We start from the raw sequence: 20,776 nt of genomic DNA, 5'->3' as shown, positions 1-20,776 counted from the left end.
CCTGATCCTAAACCCAAATCCTTATAATTAACCTTAAAGGCTAAGTTCACTTTTTTTTTTTCCTAAATTCCAGCTCTCCTATGTTCCAATATAGCATTCATGTACTTCTTTTGCAAAAATAAAACCGCTTTCTATTTATTCTACACACGCTTGCCTCACTGTATTTATGGATGTTTCAAAAAACTGCTTGATTACTTCTGCCTTACTTCCTGGTCAGACATTAGGTCATGACACAGGAAGGAGTAGACCGACTGAGGGTAGATGATGCAGGGTGCTAATGAGGTCAGCTGGTCATCTCCTTCCTGTGTCATGACCTACAGTCTGTCCAGGAAGTAAGGCAGAAGTAAGCGAGCAGTGTTTTGAAACATCCATAAATGCAGTGAGGTAAGCGTGTGTAGAAAAAATGGAAAGCTGTTTTATTTTTGCAAAAGAAGTACATTAATGCTTTATGGGTTCATAGGGGAGCTGGAATTTTGAAAAAAAGAGAAAAAAAAAAAAAAGGTGAACTTAGCCTTTAACCTTAACACTAATATTAACCCCAATACCCAAACCTAATATTAATCACTAACCTAACAAAACTAATAATAAGTTAATAAAAAAATTGACCCCTAACCCTTAACCCCTTACAAAAAAAGTAAAAAAAAAATAAATAAATAATGAAAGCGAATGAAAAAGCTGAAAAACATAGCAACTAATGATGAAACAGATGATTATTTTCCCTACTGGCTAATTAAAAAATGGCAAAGCTCAAAAACGCTTTAAATATGCTGTACACAAACGTTCAAAAATGCGCATACAAATACACGAAAACACACCCAAAAAACTCTTAAAAAATGCAGCCCAACACAGTCAATAGTGAAAGAAAGAGAATAACTGCTGCACTGTGAGAAATATAGAGTATGTCAAAGGGAAAAACTCCACTTTCGCTAAAAACAAATCATATATATATATATATATATATATATATATATATATATTCATTTGATGGAAGCCAATTATTATTTTGGAGCACTGCCAACAAAACGCAGTTCAGTTTTATTTAAATTCAACATGGGTACATCAATAAAACAAAGGCAACACGTTTTCATGGTCTAGCACCCCTTCATCAGGGGCTACAGTAATGATACAGCACAAACACATACATTATGAGGAACGTATGACAAAAACCTTACACTGAAAACAGCATATGGCTAAACAACAAAATATAAAACCAGGACCCACAGTAAGGTTCTATGAAGAAAACCCAAAATTTGATGTGGTGGTCTACACCCATCTTTAAGACATCAAAAAGGCGTGCATCAATATGACAACCTTCAACTTTAGATCAGGGAGTGTTATCTGATTATGGTGGAGTTTTGACGAGGTAGACTTTAGCTGTGATATGTGTAATTATACCTTGTTTCCGGTAACATTCTATATAAACTTAGAAATAAAGCTTCAAGGAGGAGGTCAATTGACCATGACCAGGACAGGGACTCGTTGGCTTCCAGATCACTGCAAGATCCTTGGTGTCAGTGGAAGGAATGGTGCCCCCATCATTTGTGCCAGTGGAAAAATACCTCTTCGTTGGTGTCAGAGGGATGAATAATGCCCCAAATCAGTAACAAAGTGCCCCAAGGGCCAGATATAGGCAAGCAAATTGCTGCATCTGACCCATTAACCACAGTTTGGAGACCACTGGTCTACACTATATTTGATGTCATAATTATCATCACCACTGCCTGCGTCAGGGCTGGGGGCTTTCGAGGAGTACTGAGCCACGACTGTGATTGTTTTCAGGAAGCTATGCATAGCACATGGGCTATCCCTGGCCTTTACAAAGAGGGGGCAGGGGGACCAGAGAAGGCAAAATATATGCAGAATAAACAGCTGCAAACAAATGCCACCATAGTCAGATGACTCGTGTGTTCCACCAATCCCTTCATAGTTCGGTTGTCGCTAAAGCACAATTCTGTGGGGTTTTTTTTAAGGATCTGGTCACACAGCAAAAAGACTGATTGCATTTTGTAAGAGGAGATACTGTTATGAAGAGTAACCCACCTAAACTAAATCTCATCTTCAGCTGCTGATATTTCATAAACACATGTAGCGCTGGTAGATTTCTGATCTACCATCTGATAGGTAAATTTAGTGAATTGCTCGTTAGGGAAGTTAGATTTGCCTCTGTTCCAGCTTGGCTGACGTTGCGTGTGGTTCCACACTGGGCCGGTGGGTGTCGCTGTTACCATTGGCTGGTGTTGGAAAAGCGAAGTGTAGATGCTCCTCTGTCCCGGAGACAACTCGGTGGAGGTGGTCCTCCGAGTTGCATTCTGGGAGAGGGTATTTATGGGACAGACGCCATGTTTTGGGGTTCGTTTTACAGCCACCTGCTGGCCCTCCTGGCCGACAGGTATGCGTTAGAGTGCTACCTCGTGGTCCTCCGTTCCGGAGGCCCGCGCTGCTGCGGCGTGTGGGTGGGCCCAGAGGCATGTCTGGGGCCTACCACAGCAGCCGAGGAATGGTCCTGAGCTGTCTATCCAGAGTGAAGAAGCTGGACAACCGAGAAGATCCCAGGGGAGGACCCGTCATGGAAGGATCATGCAGAGTGCTGGTCTGGAGAGGGGCCTGGTGACTCGGTTGGAGGACGTATCCTAAAGTAGTTCTACAGCATAGTTCTGCCGGGTTGGCTTAGAGGTCCAAGTACTGTGTCTGACATTCACTGCAAATTTAATACATCCTGTGGCAGAGGATCGTACGGGTTCATTTCAAGCAAGTCTGTGGCAGAGACTTTTGTTCGTGCTACGTACTGGCTGCTAGGCTAGTGAGAGAGGCCTATCCAGACGAGCAAAGTTTGGATCCCACAAGGGGATTGCATCCGATTACAATATTCAACTTTAAAGGACGTTCTCAAGAATCCTAAAGAAAGGTTTTTGAGCTTCCCTCCTGCCTCTTTCCTGCTACTTCCTTCGTTACTTGGTTCAATAAAGCATTAAAAACGTACTCAAGTGTTGGTGCTTAAATCGTCCAGAGGTAAACTCAACGGAACCCTAGACCCGGTGCCGGTGAAACAGGGGTGTAGAGAGTGAAGGTAACAAGGCCGCTTTAAATCAGCAGCTCCACCGAGAGTTAGTGCTACACACCAAAAACAGTATATTATATAAAAATAACATCATAAAAGGACTTAGAGAACATGAACTTTATTTAAAAAAAAAAAAAAAAAATCCACCATTTTCTGAAGGAAAAAAAAATCCTTAATTTTTCAACATTTTTCTTGGTTCTGTGGATCTTTTGTGCTCTACAGACTAAAACTCCCATTTTGTGGGTCCATACAGTGCCTTGAAAAATTATTTTCATACCCCTTGAAATTTTCCACATTTTGCCATGTTACAACTAAAAATGTAAATGTATTTTATGTGATAGACCAACACAAAGTGGCACATAATTGTAAAGTGGAAGGGAAATGATAAATGGTTTTTAACATTTTTTACAAATAAATGTGAAAAGTGTGGGGTACATTTGTATTCAGCCCCCCTGAGTCAATACTTTGTAGAACCCCCTTTCACTGCAATTACAGCTGCAAGTCTTTTTGGGGATGTCTCTACCGGCTTTGCACATCTAGAGAGGGACATTTTTGCCCTCTTCTTTGCAAAATAGCTCAAGCTCTGTCAGATTGGATGGAGAGCGTCTGTAAACAGCAATTTTCAAGTCTTGCCACAGATTCTCAATTGGATTTAGCTCTGGACTTTGACTGGGCCATTCTAACACATGAATATGCTTTGATCTAAACCATTCCATTGTAGCTCTGGCTGTATGTTTCGGGTCGTTGTCCTGCTGAGAGGTGAACCTCTGCCCCAGTCTCAAGTCTTTTGCAGACTCTAACAGGTTATCTTCTAAGATTGCCCTGTATTTGGCTCCATTCATCTTCCCATTAACTCTGACCAGCTTCCCTGTCCCTGCTGAAGAAAAGCATCCCCACAACATGATGCTGCCACCACCATGTTTCACGGTGGGGATGGTGTGTTCAGGATGATGTGCATCATTAGTTTTCCACCACACATAGCACGACTAATGGTTGTCCTGTGGACAGATTCTCCCACCTGAGCTGTGGATCTCTGCAGCTCCTCCAGAGTTACCATGGACCTCTTGGCTGCTTCTCTGATGAATGCTCTCCTTGCCCGGCCTCTCAGTTTAGGTGGACGGCCATGTCTTGGTAGGTTTGCAGTTGTGCCATACTCTTTCCATTTTCGGATGCTTGGATTGAACAGTGCTCCGTGAGATGTTCAAAGCTTGGGATATTTTTTTTAAAACCTAACCCTGCTTTAAACTTCTCCACAACGTTATCCCTGATCTGTCTGGTGTGTTCCTTGGCCTTCATGATGTGGCTTGTTCACTACGGTTCTCCAACAAACCTCTGAGGGCTTCACAGAACAGCGGTATTTATACTGAGATTAAATTACACACAGTTGGAATATTTACTATTTAGGTGACTTTTGAAGGCAATTGGTTCTACTAGATTTTAGTTAGGGGCATCAGAGTAAAGGGGGGTGAATACAAATGCACGGCACACTTTTCACATATTTATTTGTAAAAAATGTTGAAAACCATTTATCATTTTCCTTCCACTTCACAATTATGTGCCACTTTGTGTTGGTCTATCACACAAAACCCCAATAAAATACATTTATGTTTTTGGTTGTAACATGACAAAGTGTGAAAAATGTCAAGGGGTATGATTACTTTTTTAAGGCACTCTATTTCTTTCTGGGTCAGAACTAGGCCTCCAAACACACCCCTGATCTGTTTGCAGCCTTAAAAACCTGCTCAGTGACTAAAACGTGAGACTGTCAGAGCTACATCTTTTATAAAAAGTGTGCAGATGTTCTAAATTCTGTTTTCTATCCCCTCTCCTAAGTCTGCAACCATTGTAAACCATCTCAACCTCCTAACCTCGTATGTTGCGTCTGCTCTGTACCTCTTTTCTGTAGCCAGTGTAGGACCATCCGCCTGCTCTGAGATTTCAGCTGGTGTACAGAGAATGGGAATTTATTACAAAGCAGGGTTAGTCAGTGCTGGCTTCCCTGTTAAGGGTATAAAATCAGGAAATGGATTCTTAGCCGTGTTATTTTCTGTGTCATGTAAACTGATTGCATTTATTGGCTAAGCCCCGTAAGGACAGCTTCTCCTCATTATGGTAGTGCTGATGGTTTCTCAGTCTGAATTTCTGAGTGAAGGATTTCCCGCACTCCAGACACAAGTAGGGCCTCTCACCGGTGTGAACCCTTCTATGTCTGATGACGTCCGAGCTCTTAGCAAAGCATTTCCCGCAGTCAGGGCACGGGAAAGGCCGGTCCCCGGTGTGGACCTTCTGGTGGTTGAGAAGAATTGACTTCTGCGTGAAACTTTTCCCACATATATCGCAGGAATATGGCCTGTCCCCTGTGTGGGTCCGCATGTGGCGCACAACGTTGGCGTGCGTGGTAAACTGTTTGCTACAAAAAGAACAGAGGTGTGCTTTATTGCCTCTAAGAGCTTTATGGTACACGGTTTCCTGAGGTTTAGCAGGATCTGGTGGCCAATCCACACCATGAAGACCTAGGTTACTATCTGGGATCAGGCCAAGTGATGAATAGGCAGAAGATTCTTGAAGGCTGGATGGAGTGGGTGACCTAGTCAGTACAGGATGGACAGGTAGAGTGGCCTGATCTTCTCTTGGAGAAACCTGTGTGATGTTGTCATCTTCTCTGTCCCAATATGGAGACAACGTGAAATGCCCGTTTAAGGTCCTCCTGACTTCACGACCGTCTGCCGGGAATAGAACAAAAAATCTTTTAATTATTTTTTAAGGTTTTTCAAAATATATCTCCAGTAGTTCTATAAGTAAAGAAAACAGCTTGGTTGCCCATTTGGTTTATGTATATAAAAAACAAAAAACTAAGATTTGGCTTGGGTGGTGAGAAATGTCATTGCTTGCATTGGTCAGATGTTGAGGCTCAAGGTTTGTTATGACCTAACAGGGAGAAAGGTGAGCAAAAAAAATAGAGTACCAGAAGATGTTGATTACTTAGATCAGTGGTCTCCAAACTGTGGCCCATTGCTTGTCTTTATTTGGCCTCATCCACTAACTCCAACAACAGGGCACATTAGGCTCCATTCTTCCCACTGACACCAATGACGGGACACTATTCCTCCCACTGACACCAATGATGGGACACTATTCCTCCCACTGACACCAATGAGGGGACACTATTCCTCCCACTGACACCAATGACGGGACACTATTCCTCCCACTGACACCAATGACGGGACACTATTCCTCCCACTGACACCAATGACGGGACACTATTCCTCCCACTGATACCAATGATGGGACACTATTCCTCCCACTGACACCAATGATGGGACACTATTCCTCCCACTGACACCAATGATTGGGACACTATTCCTCCCACTGACACCAATGTTGGGACACTATTCCTCCCACCGATACCAATGGAGGGGCACTATTCCTCCCATGACACCAATGAAAGGACACTATTACTCCCACTGACACCAATGATGGGACACTATTCCTTCCACTGACACCAATGATTTGGCACTATACCTTCTACTATACCAATGATGGGCCACTATTCCTCCCACTGACACCAATGATGGGACATTATTCTTCCCACTGAGACCAATGTTGGGACACCATTTCTCCCACTGACACCAATGATGGGGCATTATTTCTCCCACCGACACCAATGATGGGCCACTATTTCCTCCCACTGACACCAATGATGGGGCACTATTCCTCCCACTGACACCAATGATGGAACATTATTCCTCCCACTGACACCAATGATGGGGCACTATTTCCCCCCAATGAAGGGGCACCATATCTCCCACTGATTCCAATAATGGGGCACTATTACTCCCCCTTATACCAATGATGGGATGTTTACTCCCACTGACGCCAGGACATTTTCTTCCCCCACTGGCCACAGTCTGACCCCCTTAAAGTCTGAAGGACAGTAAACTGGCCCTTTGTTTAGAATGTTTGAAGACCCCTGATCTAGATCTTAGGAGTGTGTCACACCGTGAGGAACATCTATCCATGAAGGCGAGTTCCACAACAGACTATCAAAGAGATGAAAGAACAAGATGCATGAAGGCTGCATTAATATAATTGGCCCATGTCTCTATCCTATATATTATACACTAGATCAGCCTTTTTCAAGGGTGCCTTGGCAAAATGCCTAAAAATGTATCAAAAATTATATTTAAGGCAGCAGGTGGATCAAGTCCGCCTTTCAGTTACACAAAGCCATGGGTTTTCATTATGTACCATTATGACTTTGTAGACACTGGCATCCTAACAACCAATGATGACATCAGTTAATAAGGTGGATGTCTGTTGCCTCCACAGCATCCTTGTTTGACCTTTCTCTGCCTCTCTCCCTCAGCACTGGGGTCACATTAGCTGACTGATGGAGAAATTGAGGGAGAAAAGAAACATTAGAATACTAGTCAGTACCACTGTGCAAAAGTGTATTTGCTTTGGAAGAATAAACCACCTCTAACATTGGGTGTCCTACGTGTGGATGTTGCTGCATTATGTAAAGCTATTAGAATAGTTTTTTACATTTTAGAAGGGGGTGCCTCGAGATTGTCCATCATTTTAAAGGGTGCCTTGACTGAAAAAAGATTGAGAAACACTGCACTAGATAATTGTTTCAAAGAACAAAGAGCAGCTGACCAAAAAGGGAAAATCGGGACTAACCTGACAGACTTAAAGGTCAAAGAAAATAACCGAAAAGAGTTCTTTCTGTGGCTTTTATGGGAAATCACGGAATTCCACACCAATGGCCACCAAACCAACATGCGTGTGGGTGCCAAAGCAAAGGGTGGAGGTTGTCAGAACGATGAGAAAAGACATGTCTACCAAGCTGTTGGCACAGCAATGAAGAGAAGGCAAATTGGCATTTGGCAAATGGCTCTACGACATTGAATCCAGTAAGATCTGGTGTTCAACCCCTTCAAAACCAGAGGGTTTATACTTTAATACTATAATTTAATTGAGGTTATTTATGATGATCCAACTACCAGAATTTCCAAAGCTTATGTACCTAAATGCAGAAGTCACTTTGTGTGCCCCCCCCCCCCCCCCCGGAGGGCCTTGACCTACACATGAGTCCCACCCAGAGCTAAGCCCCACCATTCAACAGTCCAAAGTGAGTTCCTTTACTGGGCACTGTTCTTTTGACCTTATGATGGTTATTTTACCAAAAAGACAAAAGGAGCATGACCCCACCCCACCCCCTCCCAAAGGACCACAAGTCTACTGGGAGAAAAAACTGATGATGGGGTGGTGAATATTTTGAGGGATGGTGGCAAACCTTGGAGGAAAAGGATGAAGATCCAGCTATTCTAAACAAAAACTATACCTAATAATAGTTACATTTTTAATTATTCCCATGGCTAAGGACACATTTATGACTCACCCACATTGATCTCTATAGGATGTTCCTCCTCCTTACATTGCTGATAAGCTGTCATGTAGACCTCGTCCTCGACGTCATTTTCAAACTAGAGGACAAAAATCAATCGTATGAACGTCTTGTCTTAATTGTATTTAAACACATTTTTACAGTTCATACAGCCTTGAATCAATGATGAGACCTTCTTCTCTTCCTACCTGATGATGGTGAGGGATGGTGTGACCTTCTTGTGTGGAATCCCGGGAATACAGAGGATGGGGACATGTCTCTGGTGGGTTCTCATTACTGGATCCATCTGTAAGAAGGAGGAGAGCGGAGAAGAAGAGATTGTTGTAGTGACTGAACAAGGACAATCTGGGACCCTTTTCTGTATTTAGTGTTTATTACTCACCTGTGTGGATCTCTGGAGGGATTTCCTTCTCCTTACACGACTCATCGGCACTCACACACAGCACTTCATCGTCGCCGTCATAGACTTCAGCTTTAATAGTAATCACACCTTCACCCTAAAAAAGATACACAAAGGACAAAAATCACCATGTGGCTTCTCTACAGATCATATGGTGTAGAGTCACTTTTGGATGCACCTCTACCTGATGATGGTGAGGGATGGTGAGATTCTCCTGTGTGGAATCCCGGGAATACAGAGGATGGGGACATCTCTCTGGTGGGTTCCCATTACTGGATCCATCTGTAGGAAACACACACACTGACTAAATACATTATTTCTATGTGTTTATCAGATGATGGGGGATCTAGGTGGACCCTCCGTACTGCTCTCTGCTTTACAATAAAGTCTCCTCTTACCCGGTGATGTGAGGGGTGGCTGATTCTCCATCATGACGTCCTTGTAGAGATCCTTGTGTCCTTCTATATACTCCCACTCCTCCATGGAGAAATAGACAGTGACATCCTGACACCTTATAGGAACCTGACACACACAATGATACAGTCACCATCCAGACACATCCCTTGTCTGTTACTGGATAATGTCCCAGAATTCCCGACACCGCTCACCTCTCCTGTCAGCAGCTCCATCATCTTGTTAGTGACTTCCAGAACCTTCTGCTTGTTATTGTTCTCAGATATTAGGGAGAAAGGTGGAGGTACCATCATGGAGCTCTGGGTTGTGCCAAACTTTCCATGGCCAGAGAGATGATTGCGTGATAATACATACAGTCCAGATGTTTTCACTAGTATGTAATCCTATATATTGGGGGAAAGATTAGGAAACCTCTTTACAAATAATAGCTTTCCTAGAATCCCTACCATCTCCATTCAGGTCCCTGTTAAAGCAGCAGTGAGACTGCTGTATTATGACCCATATAAGTGATGTCATGTGACCTCTCAGAATCCTCCTCACCTCTCCGGTCAGCAGGTAGATGATCTCCAAGGTGAGTTTTAACATCCGCTCAGTCACATGACCGCAGTCTACATCCATGGTCAGTGAAGCAGTCATTTGATCTATAGAGGGTTATCTCTATAACAGAATAGGAATGACTGCAGTGCTGTGCCCAGGTCTTTGGTGAAGTCTTCTGATACACTGTACATAGGTGATGGGAGCTGACGAAAACTGGGGCCTTTGAGTGCAGTTCTCCTTTAAAATAAAACAGTGTCAGTTTACTATTATTTTACTCTTCTAGTGCTTCCCTACCTTCCTGGTAATAATCTGATCTCACCACCCCTGAGGTCCTATCTACACTCAGCATTGATATTCTATGAATCAGGTCTACCTTGTCTTTCACTATTCTGTCCCTTACCTATTGCTTTATTCAATACATCTTATTGTAGCATAGGTCCTCTCATGATGGTGGGTTGAATGACAGAGGTGGGAAATAAACACTGAGAAATGGCCTCAGTGCCTGGAGAACTATAGCTAGAGCTGGAAGGTGCCTGGATGACGGACAGAAGCAGAGAGAAGATTCCACACATAACTCTACTTATAAGGCTTTTTTCCAACAGTGCACACTCCTCTCCCTTCCAAACCAAGCCACTGATGAGCACCAGCAAAACCTTCTATGGGCTGATGGCCATCCATCAACCTGTCACAACCAATGATCACTCTCCCTTTTGACCTTTGACCATCTAAGTCTCCAGCCCCAACCAACTGATAAGTGCCCAGCAAACTCCTTCCACACTGATAAGAGCCTGCAAGACCCCCCTCTAGACTGATCATCCATCTTCCCCCTCTACAACCAATGACCATCCACAGATTCCTTCCCTTAACCTACAAACATCCAAACCTTACCCACCCCATGGATAAGCACCCACAAACCTCCTCCCACACGAATGAAAACCAGCAAGACCCCTCCCTGGACTAATTATCCATCTACCATCCACAACCAATGACCATCCACAGCTCTCGCCTCTCGACTTACAATTATCTAAGCCTCACCCACCCCAATGAGAAGCACCCACAAACCTTTCCCCAAAGTGATGAGAATTTTCAGAACCTCTCCCTCGACAACTAATGATCACCCACAGCTCCCTCCCTGGACTTAGGACAATCCAAGCTTCACCAACCCCATTGATAAGCACCCACAAACCTCCTCCCGCACCGATGAGAACATGCAAGACCTATTCTTGGAATGATCATCCACCAGCCACAACCAATGAGCACCCACAGCTCCCTCCCCTGGACTTATAACCATCTAAGCCTCACCATCCTGACTGATGAACACCTCCAAACTTCCCCCAATACTAAATGAGCATCTGCAAGTCTTCTCCCTGAACTGACCATCCATCCATCTGCCACAATCAATGACCAACCACAGCTCCCTCCCCTGGACTTATGACCATCTGAACCTCACCCTCCCTACTGATGAGCACCTCCAAAACTCCCCCAACACTGATGAGCATCTATAAGTATTCCCCCTGGACTGACCATCCATCCACCTGTCACAATCAATGACCAACCACAGCTCCCTCCTAGGGTTGGCACCTCATCCCTTTAAAACCAAACACATATTAATTACACAAGTTCTGTGGCTGATTAAGGTGGTAACTAAACTCACTTAGTGCCTTATCTGCATTAAATTAGCCGCAGAACCCATGTGATTCATATGTGTTTGGTTTTAAAGGGATGAGGAGGCAACCCTACTCCCCTGGGTGGATGACTCCATTGATGAACACCAATATTTACTACCACCCAAACCCTATCTACTGATGGGTGTCCACAAGCCCCCACTTAAGTTGATAACTGCTGACCAATAAACACTCATAGCTCCCTTCCCAGACTGATAACCACCAAACAATGAACACTCACACCTTCTGACTCTCTCACCTCACCAAGGAGCAACTGGGACCCTTTTCTACCCAAATCAGCTCCTACGGATGAGTGCCCTTTTATTCTCCCTCCCCCATACTGATGACCACCCACAACTCCTCCAATGGACTGGAGACCTCCGACCCCAACAGGTACTGGTGACCCGATTGCCATCATCCACCTACTCATGAGCAATCTCAAGCCTCCACCCAGACTGATGACTTACTGACCTGCTGAGTCCTTTTCCCACCAAAACTAATGACCACCTTCCTTCTCTGGACTGAGGGCCAGCCTCATTGATCCCCATCAACCCCCACTCCTCACCCATTCCCCAACTACTGGTCTCCTCATTGATAATGTGGGTCTATTAACTCCTCATCTCCCTGACTATGACTTTTCCATCTTCCTCCGCAATGATGACCCCAGGACACCCCAAGTAAGGATCACCCATACCCCCCAATCCCCTGTACTGATGAACACTCACATCCATGTTATTTTCTTTTGTTAGGGGTCATACACACGGGTGTATGAACAAATGCCCCAAATGTGCCGCCAGAAAACAAATCCCTCTGTCGCTGGTTGCGGCTATTGCGTCTAGATGTGTATGAGCGTAAACTCATTCTGTCGGCTAGATTATTCATTTATTCCAGCCACTAGAGTCAGGGCCTGCTTTAACACGGGGCAAAAGGGGCAGCTGCCCCAGGCCCACTCATTGTTGTGGGGAACAAAACAGCTGCCCCTTAAGCCCGCACTGCCTGCAAATAGTTGATAAGTGAATTTGGGAAGGCCAAGAAAATGTTTGCCAATCAATATTAAATACGGCCCTGACTAGAGTACATTTACGCGCATATGTGCGCGTTTAAGGCGAATACGTGTGTAAATTACGTTGAAAAACTCCTTTTATAAGTAAATAGAATATTTATTCCTCCTCTGAGTCTCTCCTGCCACCCCAGTGTCCAAATACACACACTGTCACCAATAGAAATATAGCATAAAAAGGTACACAGTGAAAGCTTCAAGGGATTGTCGATACCTGCTGCCAGTAACAACTGTGGCTTCTGTTTCCCGGAACTTCCGGTCCGTGCGTTCCACCAGCAAGTTGCCTGTTCTTCCGGGTTGTGAGTGTCAAGGCAGTTCTGTAGCCGCACAGGCTCCCTCGTGTGGTCGCTGTTAGAACTGCAAGCTAGAGAATTTCAGCACCTCGTTCACCGCAGCTTTGCAATGCCACCCCGTGGACATTTATGAGTACTGCAGCGTTCATACCATAACACCTCATTTGTGACAACTGCAGTGATCTCAGTGGACCCTTCAGCTAATCACAACTCTGCACCCTCGTCCGTTACTTTAGCGTCGATTTGCCACCTTGTGGCCACCTTTGGTAACTGCAACAAGCTTGGCTGTCTTTAAATGTATACTGCAGTGCAGCACCGCCACCGTGTGGCCATTTATTTATTTATAATTGTAGCTACATCCACTTTATACTAACAGTTCGCACTGCCATCCAGTGGCCATTTAGAGGAACACCAGGTAAATACTGGATTTTTTATGAATTATTTGTTTTTCTATGCTTGGACCTTAGAAAAAGGTAATAAAAAGATAGAAAAAAAAAAATCATGAACAGAACTGAACTATATTAGATTTTTTTTAAATACTCTAATGGTGTGTCTGGTTTGTAAGTCCAGAAACTTTTATTTTACCACTTTTTAATTACAATTGCTGCCATGAAGGATTGTTGAAAAGTGGTAAACTGAGCAAAATGTCTTTAATTGCTTCCTATAGAGCTGACCTCCGGGCTAACACATTTATGAAATGAATATCAGGGAGTGTGGGCGTGCGCACAGGGTGTGCTGGACGTGCCTGGGCACACCCTAATCACCCCGTACAGTACCGATTCCCCCTGCTGCCCGCCCCCCCCACGTGTCAACCTTCTCCGGCAGTGCTGCCTGTATATATATATATATATATATATATATATATATATACACACACACACACACACACACACACACACACACACACCTCCCAACTTTTTGAGATGGGAATAAAGGACACCTATTGGTAAAAGGTATGTAGGCATAGGACACACCCCCTGCCACGACCCCTTAAAGGAGAATTGTACAAAAAAATGGTTAATTAAACCCCCAAATGCGTTTATATCACTATTATTCCTTTATATTTGCTTTTAGAATTTACAAATGCAGCGATTTAGAAATTGGATAAAAGGTTTAGCGCTGAAAAACACTTTTTGATGGACAAGTAGTGTTTTTTTTTTTTTTTTTTTTTTTTTTTTATAAAACTATACAGATCAGACTGAAATGAGGGATAAATGAGAAGAAAAGAGGGACTTTGTTCCAAATGAGGGACATGTGCTTCTGAATCAGGGACAGTTGGGAGCTATGCAGTGGCGTCGCTAGGGGGTGGCTTTTGGGGCTATAGCCCCGAATATGGGGCCAATAGCCCAGAGTCTCTGCAGGGGTCCCCAAGGGGAGGGGAGGCTCTCTGGGGACCCTGATTTTAAGGCAGAGGCTCTCTAGGGACCTAGATTTAAGGGGGAGGCTCTCTGGGGACCCTAATGTAAGGGGGGCTCTCTGAGAACCCTGATGTAAGTGGGGGGCCCTCTGGGTACCCTGATGAAAGGGGGAGGCTCTCTGAGGACTCTCATGTAAGGAGGAGGCTCTCTGGGGACCCTGATGTAAGGGGGGGCTCTCTAGGGACCCTGATGTAAGGGGGGCTCTCTTGGCACCCTGATGTAAGGAGGGGCTCTCTGGGGATATATATATATATATATATACACACACACACGTATATTACTGTATATACGTGTGTATGCCCACCCAAGCGTATGACTTTCTTTACTACGCTGCTATGGGCTCTAGCCCCAGATCTTTTGTAGACCTAGCAACGCCCCTGGAGCTATGTATATACTGTACATATGTGATTCTGCACAGGAGGGACCCCCTGTAGCAGTACAAGCTCTCTTTCAGATGTATCAGTGTACAGAGGTCGAACAAAACATTTACTACTAATGGAGGTGCTTACAATGATTGTTTTTTATTGATTCATGTAAAACCTTTATCCCAAAAGGGAAAAAAAAACAGTTTGCTGTAACTGATTATAAAGTGTGAGCTGGAGTATGGCTTCCATTTGTTAGTGTATTTAAATCTGCTAATACATATAACACTCCCCTTCCCCCAGACTGACAATGTTGCTGTCCAAAAGGTGCCCCTTGTGCGCCTTCAACCAGAGCGGAGGACGTTCTAATACCGGTAACAAGTATACGGATGCTTCCACTTTCATGCATAACAGCTCCGTGCAGCGCTCAGACTCTGAGGCTGCTGACATCCCCTATAACACATGGATCATATGAAGGATGGTCGGCACAAAGGATAGCATCCAAAAATAATCTACCTTTATTGAAAGCGCATGTACAAATCGCTGTAAAACAGCCAACGCGTTTCAACCGCCAGGCCTTAATCATGGCTCATTTTTTAGGGCCTGATGAAGGCCTGTTGGCCGAAACACGTTGGCTGTTTCACAGCGATTGTACATGCGTTTTCCATAAAGTACACAGACAGGAATAGATTGAACCTTTTATTGACGTTTTAATAAATAGGCATTTCTATATACAAATACGAAGATTCTCTGCAAACCAAATTTTCTGGTGCTTAAGAGGTATTGATGATCTTCCTATCATGGATACGTTGGTGCTTGAGAAGATCAGACCGCCATGAAAAGCACTTGCCGCACTCCGAACACGAATAAGGTTTCTCGTGGGTGTGAGTCCTCTGGTGCCTTGACACATCGGATCTCCCCGAGAATCGCTTCCCGCAAGCAGCGCATGCGAACGGCTTCTCGCCGGTGTGCACCCTCTGGTGTTTCATGAGGTCCGACCTCTCCGTGAAGTTTTTCCCGCACAAGGAGCACGAAAACGGCTTCTCGCCTCGGTGGATCTTCTGATGCTTGACGAGGTACTGCCGCAGGGCAAAGCACTTCCCGCAGTCCGGGCAGGAGAAAGGCTTGTCACCCGAGTGAATCTTTTGGTGGCTGACGTAGCTGGAGCGAAACGAGAAACGTTTCCCGCAGTCGGCGCAGAAGAAGGGCTTCTCTCCAGTGTGGGTGCGCTGGTGCTCGGCTAGGTGCCAGGTGCAGGAGAAGATCTTGCCGCACTCGGCACATGGGATGGTCCTCTCCATCGAATGACGCTTTGCCTGATCTGGAGTCTCCGAAGGGATTGCGCCGTTGGATACATCTCGTTTCGAGCAAAACCTGCGGTGTCTGAGGAGGGTGGAATTCTGCGTAAAACATTTCCCGCACAAAGAACACGAAAAAGGCTTTTCTCCAGTGTGGGTCCTCTGATGAATCACCAGATAGGACTTTGACCGGAACAGTTTCCCGCATTCCGTACAAGGAAAAAGGTTCTCGTCTTGTTGATCCCCAGCGAGAACTGGTTTCCTTCGAAAACGCTGCCTACCTTCTAGAAACGGCTTCTCGCAGATCCTGAGTCTTCGGTGCTTGACAAGAGCCGACTTTTGCTGAAAGCGCTTGTCACATGGCGAGCAGGAGTAAGGCTTCTCCCCGGTGTGGACCCTTTGGTGGTGAATGATGTCAGACTTTGTCTTGAAGCACTTCCCGCACTCAGAGCAGGGGTGCAGCCGCTCTCCACTGTGGGATCTCTCATGGTCAATGAGGGTGGATTTCCGGGTGAAGCTCTTGCCACACTGTAAGCAAGAGAACGGCTTTTCGCCTGAGTGGGTCCTAAGGTGCCCCACCAGGCGTTCTTTCCGGACAAAACACCAGCCACACTTTGAGCATGAGAAGGGCATCTCGCCTGAGTGTGTACGCAAATGGACCACCAGGCTTTCTTTCCGAGCAAACTGCTGGCCACACTCCGAGCAAGAGAATGGCCTCTCTCCTGAGTGGCTCCTGAAATGAACCATCATGTGTTCCATCTGGGTGAAGCATCTGCCGCACTCTGAACAGTAATATGTTTTATCTCCAGGACAAGGGCTGCTGCGGGGAAGATCGAAAGGCTTAATGTCCAAAGATTCTGCAGGATCGGAGATATGCAGCGATCGATCCATGCTGGGTGGTCCAGTAGGGACCTTTAGAGTCAAGGTGATTTCTCCTGGATCCAGAAGCAAACCTAGACCTCTGTAATCCACATCTCTACCTGCCAGGAATAAAAAAAGGGAGCATTTTAGGGCAATCAAACTCACAGCTACATGGTTAGCCAAGTCAAGGTTCAACTATCAAGAGAAAAAACAAACCATAACTCATAGTAACCAAGAAGACTTGGCCAACAATTACGTAGACAGATAACCAACAAACTGAGGTGGGTATTGAGGAGTTTCCGGTACAAAAGTTTATATCACTCAGAGGTCTTTTTAAAATGTTTATTTGGTTACATGCATCAAGTAAATCCAGTGAGTTTTGGGGGAAGGCCTCTCTCTTCTTCAAGGCTGGAGCAGTAGATGTAAATATAATTACAATGAGATGCAATGAAGACCTATATTAGGGCTTCCAAGAGGTTGAACCCCACCAGTTCCTTATATATTTTGCGTATTCAGCTAACTAAACCCTCCCTGCCCTTTCTCTTCTACTGCGGTCTTGAATGGACTCTACGCTTATCGTTAAAAAAATGTTCTTGGATTCTTGGATTGAGCTCCAGTCCATCGACTTTGCCTAGGCTGAGACGATGGGGACAAACCATTCCCCACAAAACTCTTTGGAATTATTTGATGCTCTTAATCTTAACCAATAAACATTTTAAAGAAACCTCTGAGGGAAATTAACTTTTGTATGGGGAGCACCTCAATATCCATCTCAGAGTTTGTTATCTACTGTCGCTATGCAAAAGGTAGCAGCCTGAGACTGGAACAAGGTACATCTACACCCGGGGTCGAGAACCCATCAACGTAGGCGATTGTTTGCTACTTGTTAATATAAAAAGTTAGCAGTGTCCTGTACCACCCTTCACATCGCCCCCCCCCATTTCTGCATTCTGACTGAAAAGCACTCCTTAACCTTGCAATCTTAGCGCAATGCACTCCTTGGCCCAGCATTCTGAGCGCAACAAACTCCTTAAACCTTCATTCTGAGTGCAACGCACCCCTGATCCCTGCATTCTGAGCGTAATGCACCCCTGATCCCCGCATTCTGAGCATAACGCACTCCTGATCCCTGCATTCTGATTGCAACGCACTCCTTAACCCTGCATTCTGAGTACAATGCACTCCTGATCCCTGCGTTCTGAGCGTAACGCACCCCTGATCCCTGCATTCTGAGCGTAACGCACTCCTGATCCCTGCATTCTGATCAAATGCACTCCTGATCCCTGCATTCTGAGAGTAACACACCCCTGATCCCTGCATTCTGATCACAATGCACTCCTGATCCCTGCATTCTGAGAGTAACACACCCCTGATCCCTGCATTCAGAGCGTAACGCACCCCTGATCTCTGCATTCTGAGCGTAACCCACCCCTGATTACTGAATTCTGAGCGTAACGCACCCCTGATCCCTGCATTCTGAGCGTAACGCACTCCTGATCCCTGCAGTAACGCACTCCTGATCCCTGCATTCTGATTGCAACACACTCCTTAACCCTGCATTCTGAGTGCAATGCACCCCTGATCCCTGCATTCTGAACGTAACACATTCCTGAACCCTCCATTCTGAGCGCAACGCACCCCTGATCCCTGCATTGTGAGTGCAACACATTCCTGATCCCTGCATTCTGAGTGTAACGCACCCCTGATCCCTGCATTCTGAGCACAACACACTCCTGATCCCTGCATTCTGAGTGCAAAGCACTCCTGATCCCTGCATTCTGATTGCAACGCACTCCTGATCCCTACATTCTGAGCGTAACACACTCCTGAACCCTGCATTCTGAGCGTAACGCACTCCTGATCCCTGCATTCTGAGAGCAACGCACTTCTGATCCCTGCATTGTGAGTGCAACACACTCCTGATCCCTGCATTCTGAGCGTAACGCACTCCTGATCCCTGCATTCTGATCACAATGCACTCCTGATCCCTGCATTCTGAGAGCAACACACCCCTGATCCCTGCATTCTGAGCGTAACGCACCCCTGATCCCTGCATTCTGATCACAATGCACTCCTGATCCCTGCATTCTGAGAGTAACACACCCCTGATCCCTGCATTCAGAGCGTAACGCACCCCTGATCCCTGCATTCTGAGCGTAACGCACTCCTGATCCCTGCATTCTGATTGCAACACACTCCTTAACCCTGCATTCTGAGTGCAACGCACCCCTGATCCCTGCATTCTGAGCGTAACACATTCCTGAACCCTCCATTCTGAGCGCAACGCACCCTTGATCCCTGCATTGTGAGTGCAACACACTCCTGATCCCTGCATTCTGAGCGTAATGCACCCCTGATCCCTGCATTCTGAGCACAACACACTCCTGATCCCTGCATTCTGAGTGCAAAGCACTCCTGATCCCTGCATTCTGATTGCAACACACTCCTGATCCCCGCATTCTGAGCGTAAGGCACTCCTGATCCCTGCATTCTGAGCGTAACGCACCCCTGATCCCTGCATTCTGAGCACAACACACTCCTGATCCCTGCATTCTGACTGCAAAGCACTCCTGATCCCTGAATTCTGAGCATAACGCACTGCTGATCCCTGCATTCTGAGCCCAACGCACCCCCAAACCCTGCACCCTCTTGTAATACTTTTTTAGTGTCCACTGCGTTTGCGATCTACATTTGCGGTTAACAATGTATCATCACCCACAGTAGATCACAAAGGCAGTGCGTTTTGAACATGGTGCAGGAAACACACATGGAACATGCCTTTCTGGCATTGTGTTCTGGTGTGAACCGGCCCTAACAGTACACTGTGTCTGGTGATCTTTGACTTCATCAGTGTTGTTCAAGTAGACCTCCATCTCTCTAAGGTTGCCTACCCTTGATCTACACTGTACCTTCATTGTGTATTAGCTCCTTTGAAGGAAGGCTCGTTCCATTGTGTATCCATCAGAACCAAGCCTGGAAGTGTTACACTGACTACGAAGAACTTTCACAGCCTTTGTTCAATAATTGAACCAGAACCAAAAAATATAGTGGGAGGGGAGGACAAAACCTATTGTTAAGGATATCAAAGAAAACCAAATAGTTCTAAGTCCCAGAGGAAGCCATGGACCTCCTGAATCTAGAGATGGTCATTAAAGTGGAGTTCCACTCAAAAGTAGAACTTCTGCTTATCCGTCTCCTCCCCCCCTCCGGTGCCACATTTGGCACCTTTCAGGGGTGAGAGGGGAACAGGTACCTGTTTTTGACAGGCACCGTTCCCCACTTCCGGTAGACTGTGCTGCGGCTCAGTCTGCCCCCGGGAGTTCAGCTCCCTCCTCCGCCGCTGGACCAATGAGAAAGCGCAGCACGCTTTATGAATGCGCAATAGGGAACCGGCTGTGAAGCCAAAAGGCTTCACTGCCGGGTTCCCTTACCAGGAATGGCGTCGGCTGCACCGACAGCTGATATGAAGATCGGCTGCGGTGCAACATCGTGGGCTTCCTGGACAGGTAAGTGTCCATATATTAAAAGTCAGCAACTGCAGTATTTGTAGCTGCTGACTCTTAATTTTTCGTGGGGGGGCTGGACCTCCGCTTTAAGAAGTGACATGTCTCTTCGTATCTGGGAACAGCTGATGGCTTCCAGATATTTCTATGGAGAGGTTTTCTACTCACCTGCAGAAGTGTCTTCCTCCTTACACTGCTCACAACCTCTTTGAAAAACTTTGGCTTCTCCATCCACATCTTCAACCTTATTATTAGGCATCAGGCCTTCATCCTAAACAATGTGAGAACAAATATAGAGGCTAACGTCATGAGCAGAGACTGAACTGATTTTTGTTTATAAGATCTCTACAGATCAATGTGCAGTCACTTTGATGAGACCCCTCTGGTCCCTCTACCTGATGATGGTGAGGAATGGTGTGATCCTCTTGTGTGGAATCCCTGGAGTACAGAGGACGGGGACATCTCTCTGGTGGGTTCCCATTACTGGATCCATCTGTA

At 45.6% G+C, this 20,776-nt stretch overlaps 2 protein-coding genes across 2 annotated transcripts in view; both read right to left on the bottom strand.

Annotated features, from left to right (window-relative positions):
- The window catches only part of LOC141106776 (uncharacterized), a 101,693-nt gene extending 88,039 nt beyond the window's left edge, over positions 1 to 13,654 (bottom strand). Inside the window, exons 1-9 of the mRNA XM_073597703.1 lie at positions 12,758 to 13,654; positions 9,823 to 10,056; positions 9,477 to 9,665; positions 9,267 to 9,390; positions 9,053 to 9,150; positions 8,851 to 8,965; positions 8,657 to 8,754; positions 8,463 to 8,547; positions 5,121 to 5,781 (exon numbers count right to left, since the gene is read on the bottom strand). Coding sequence (XP_073453804.1) covers positions 5,121 to 5,781; positions 8,463 to 8,547; positions 8,657 to 8,754; positions 8,851 to 8,965; positions 9,053 to 9,150; positions 9,267 to 9,390; positions 9,477 to 9,665; positions 9,823 to 9,918 — 1,466 coding nt within the window. The 5' untranslated portion in view covers positions 9,919 to 10,056; positions 12,758 to 13,654. The remainder of the gene's footprint in view (positions 1 to 5,120; positions 5,782 to 8,462; positions 8,548 to 8,656; positions 8,755 to 8,850; positions 8,966 to 9,052; positions 9,151 to 9,266; positions 9,391 to 9,476; positions 9,666 to 9,822; positions 10,057 to 12,757) is intronic.
- A 1,648-nt stretch (positions 13,655 to 15,302) lies between these two features.
- The window catches only part of LOC141106775 (uncharacterized), a 73,161-nt gene continuing 67,687 nt past the window's right edge, over positions 15,303 to 20,776 (bottom strand). The window contains exons 17-19 of the mRNA XM_073597702.1: positions 20,674 to 20,771; positions 20,447 to 20,549; positions 15,303 to 16,894 (exon numbers count right to left, since the gene is read on the bottom strand). Of these exons, the coding sequence (XP_073453803.1) occupies positions 15,390 to 16,894; positions 20,447 to 20,549; positions 20,674 to 20,771 (1,706 nt within the window). The 3' untranslated portion in view covers positions 15,303 to 15,389. The remainder of the gene's footprint in view (positions 16,895 to 20,446; positions 20,550 to 20,673; positions 20,772 to 20,776) is intronic.

Source organism: Aquarana catesbeiana, linkage group LG08 (genome assembly GCF_042186555.1).
Source record: "Aquarana catesbeiana isolate 2022-GZ linkage group LG08, ASM4218655v1, whole genome shotgun sequence".
NCBI classification, from domain to species: domain Eukaryota; kingdom Metazoa; phylum Chordata; class Amphibia; order Anura; family Ranidae; genus Aquarana; species Aquarana catesbeiana.
This window is presented reverse-complemented; position numbering and strand designations above follow the sequence as displayed.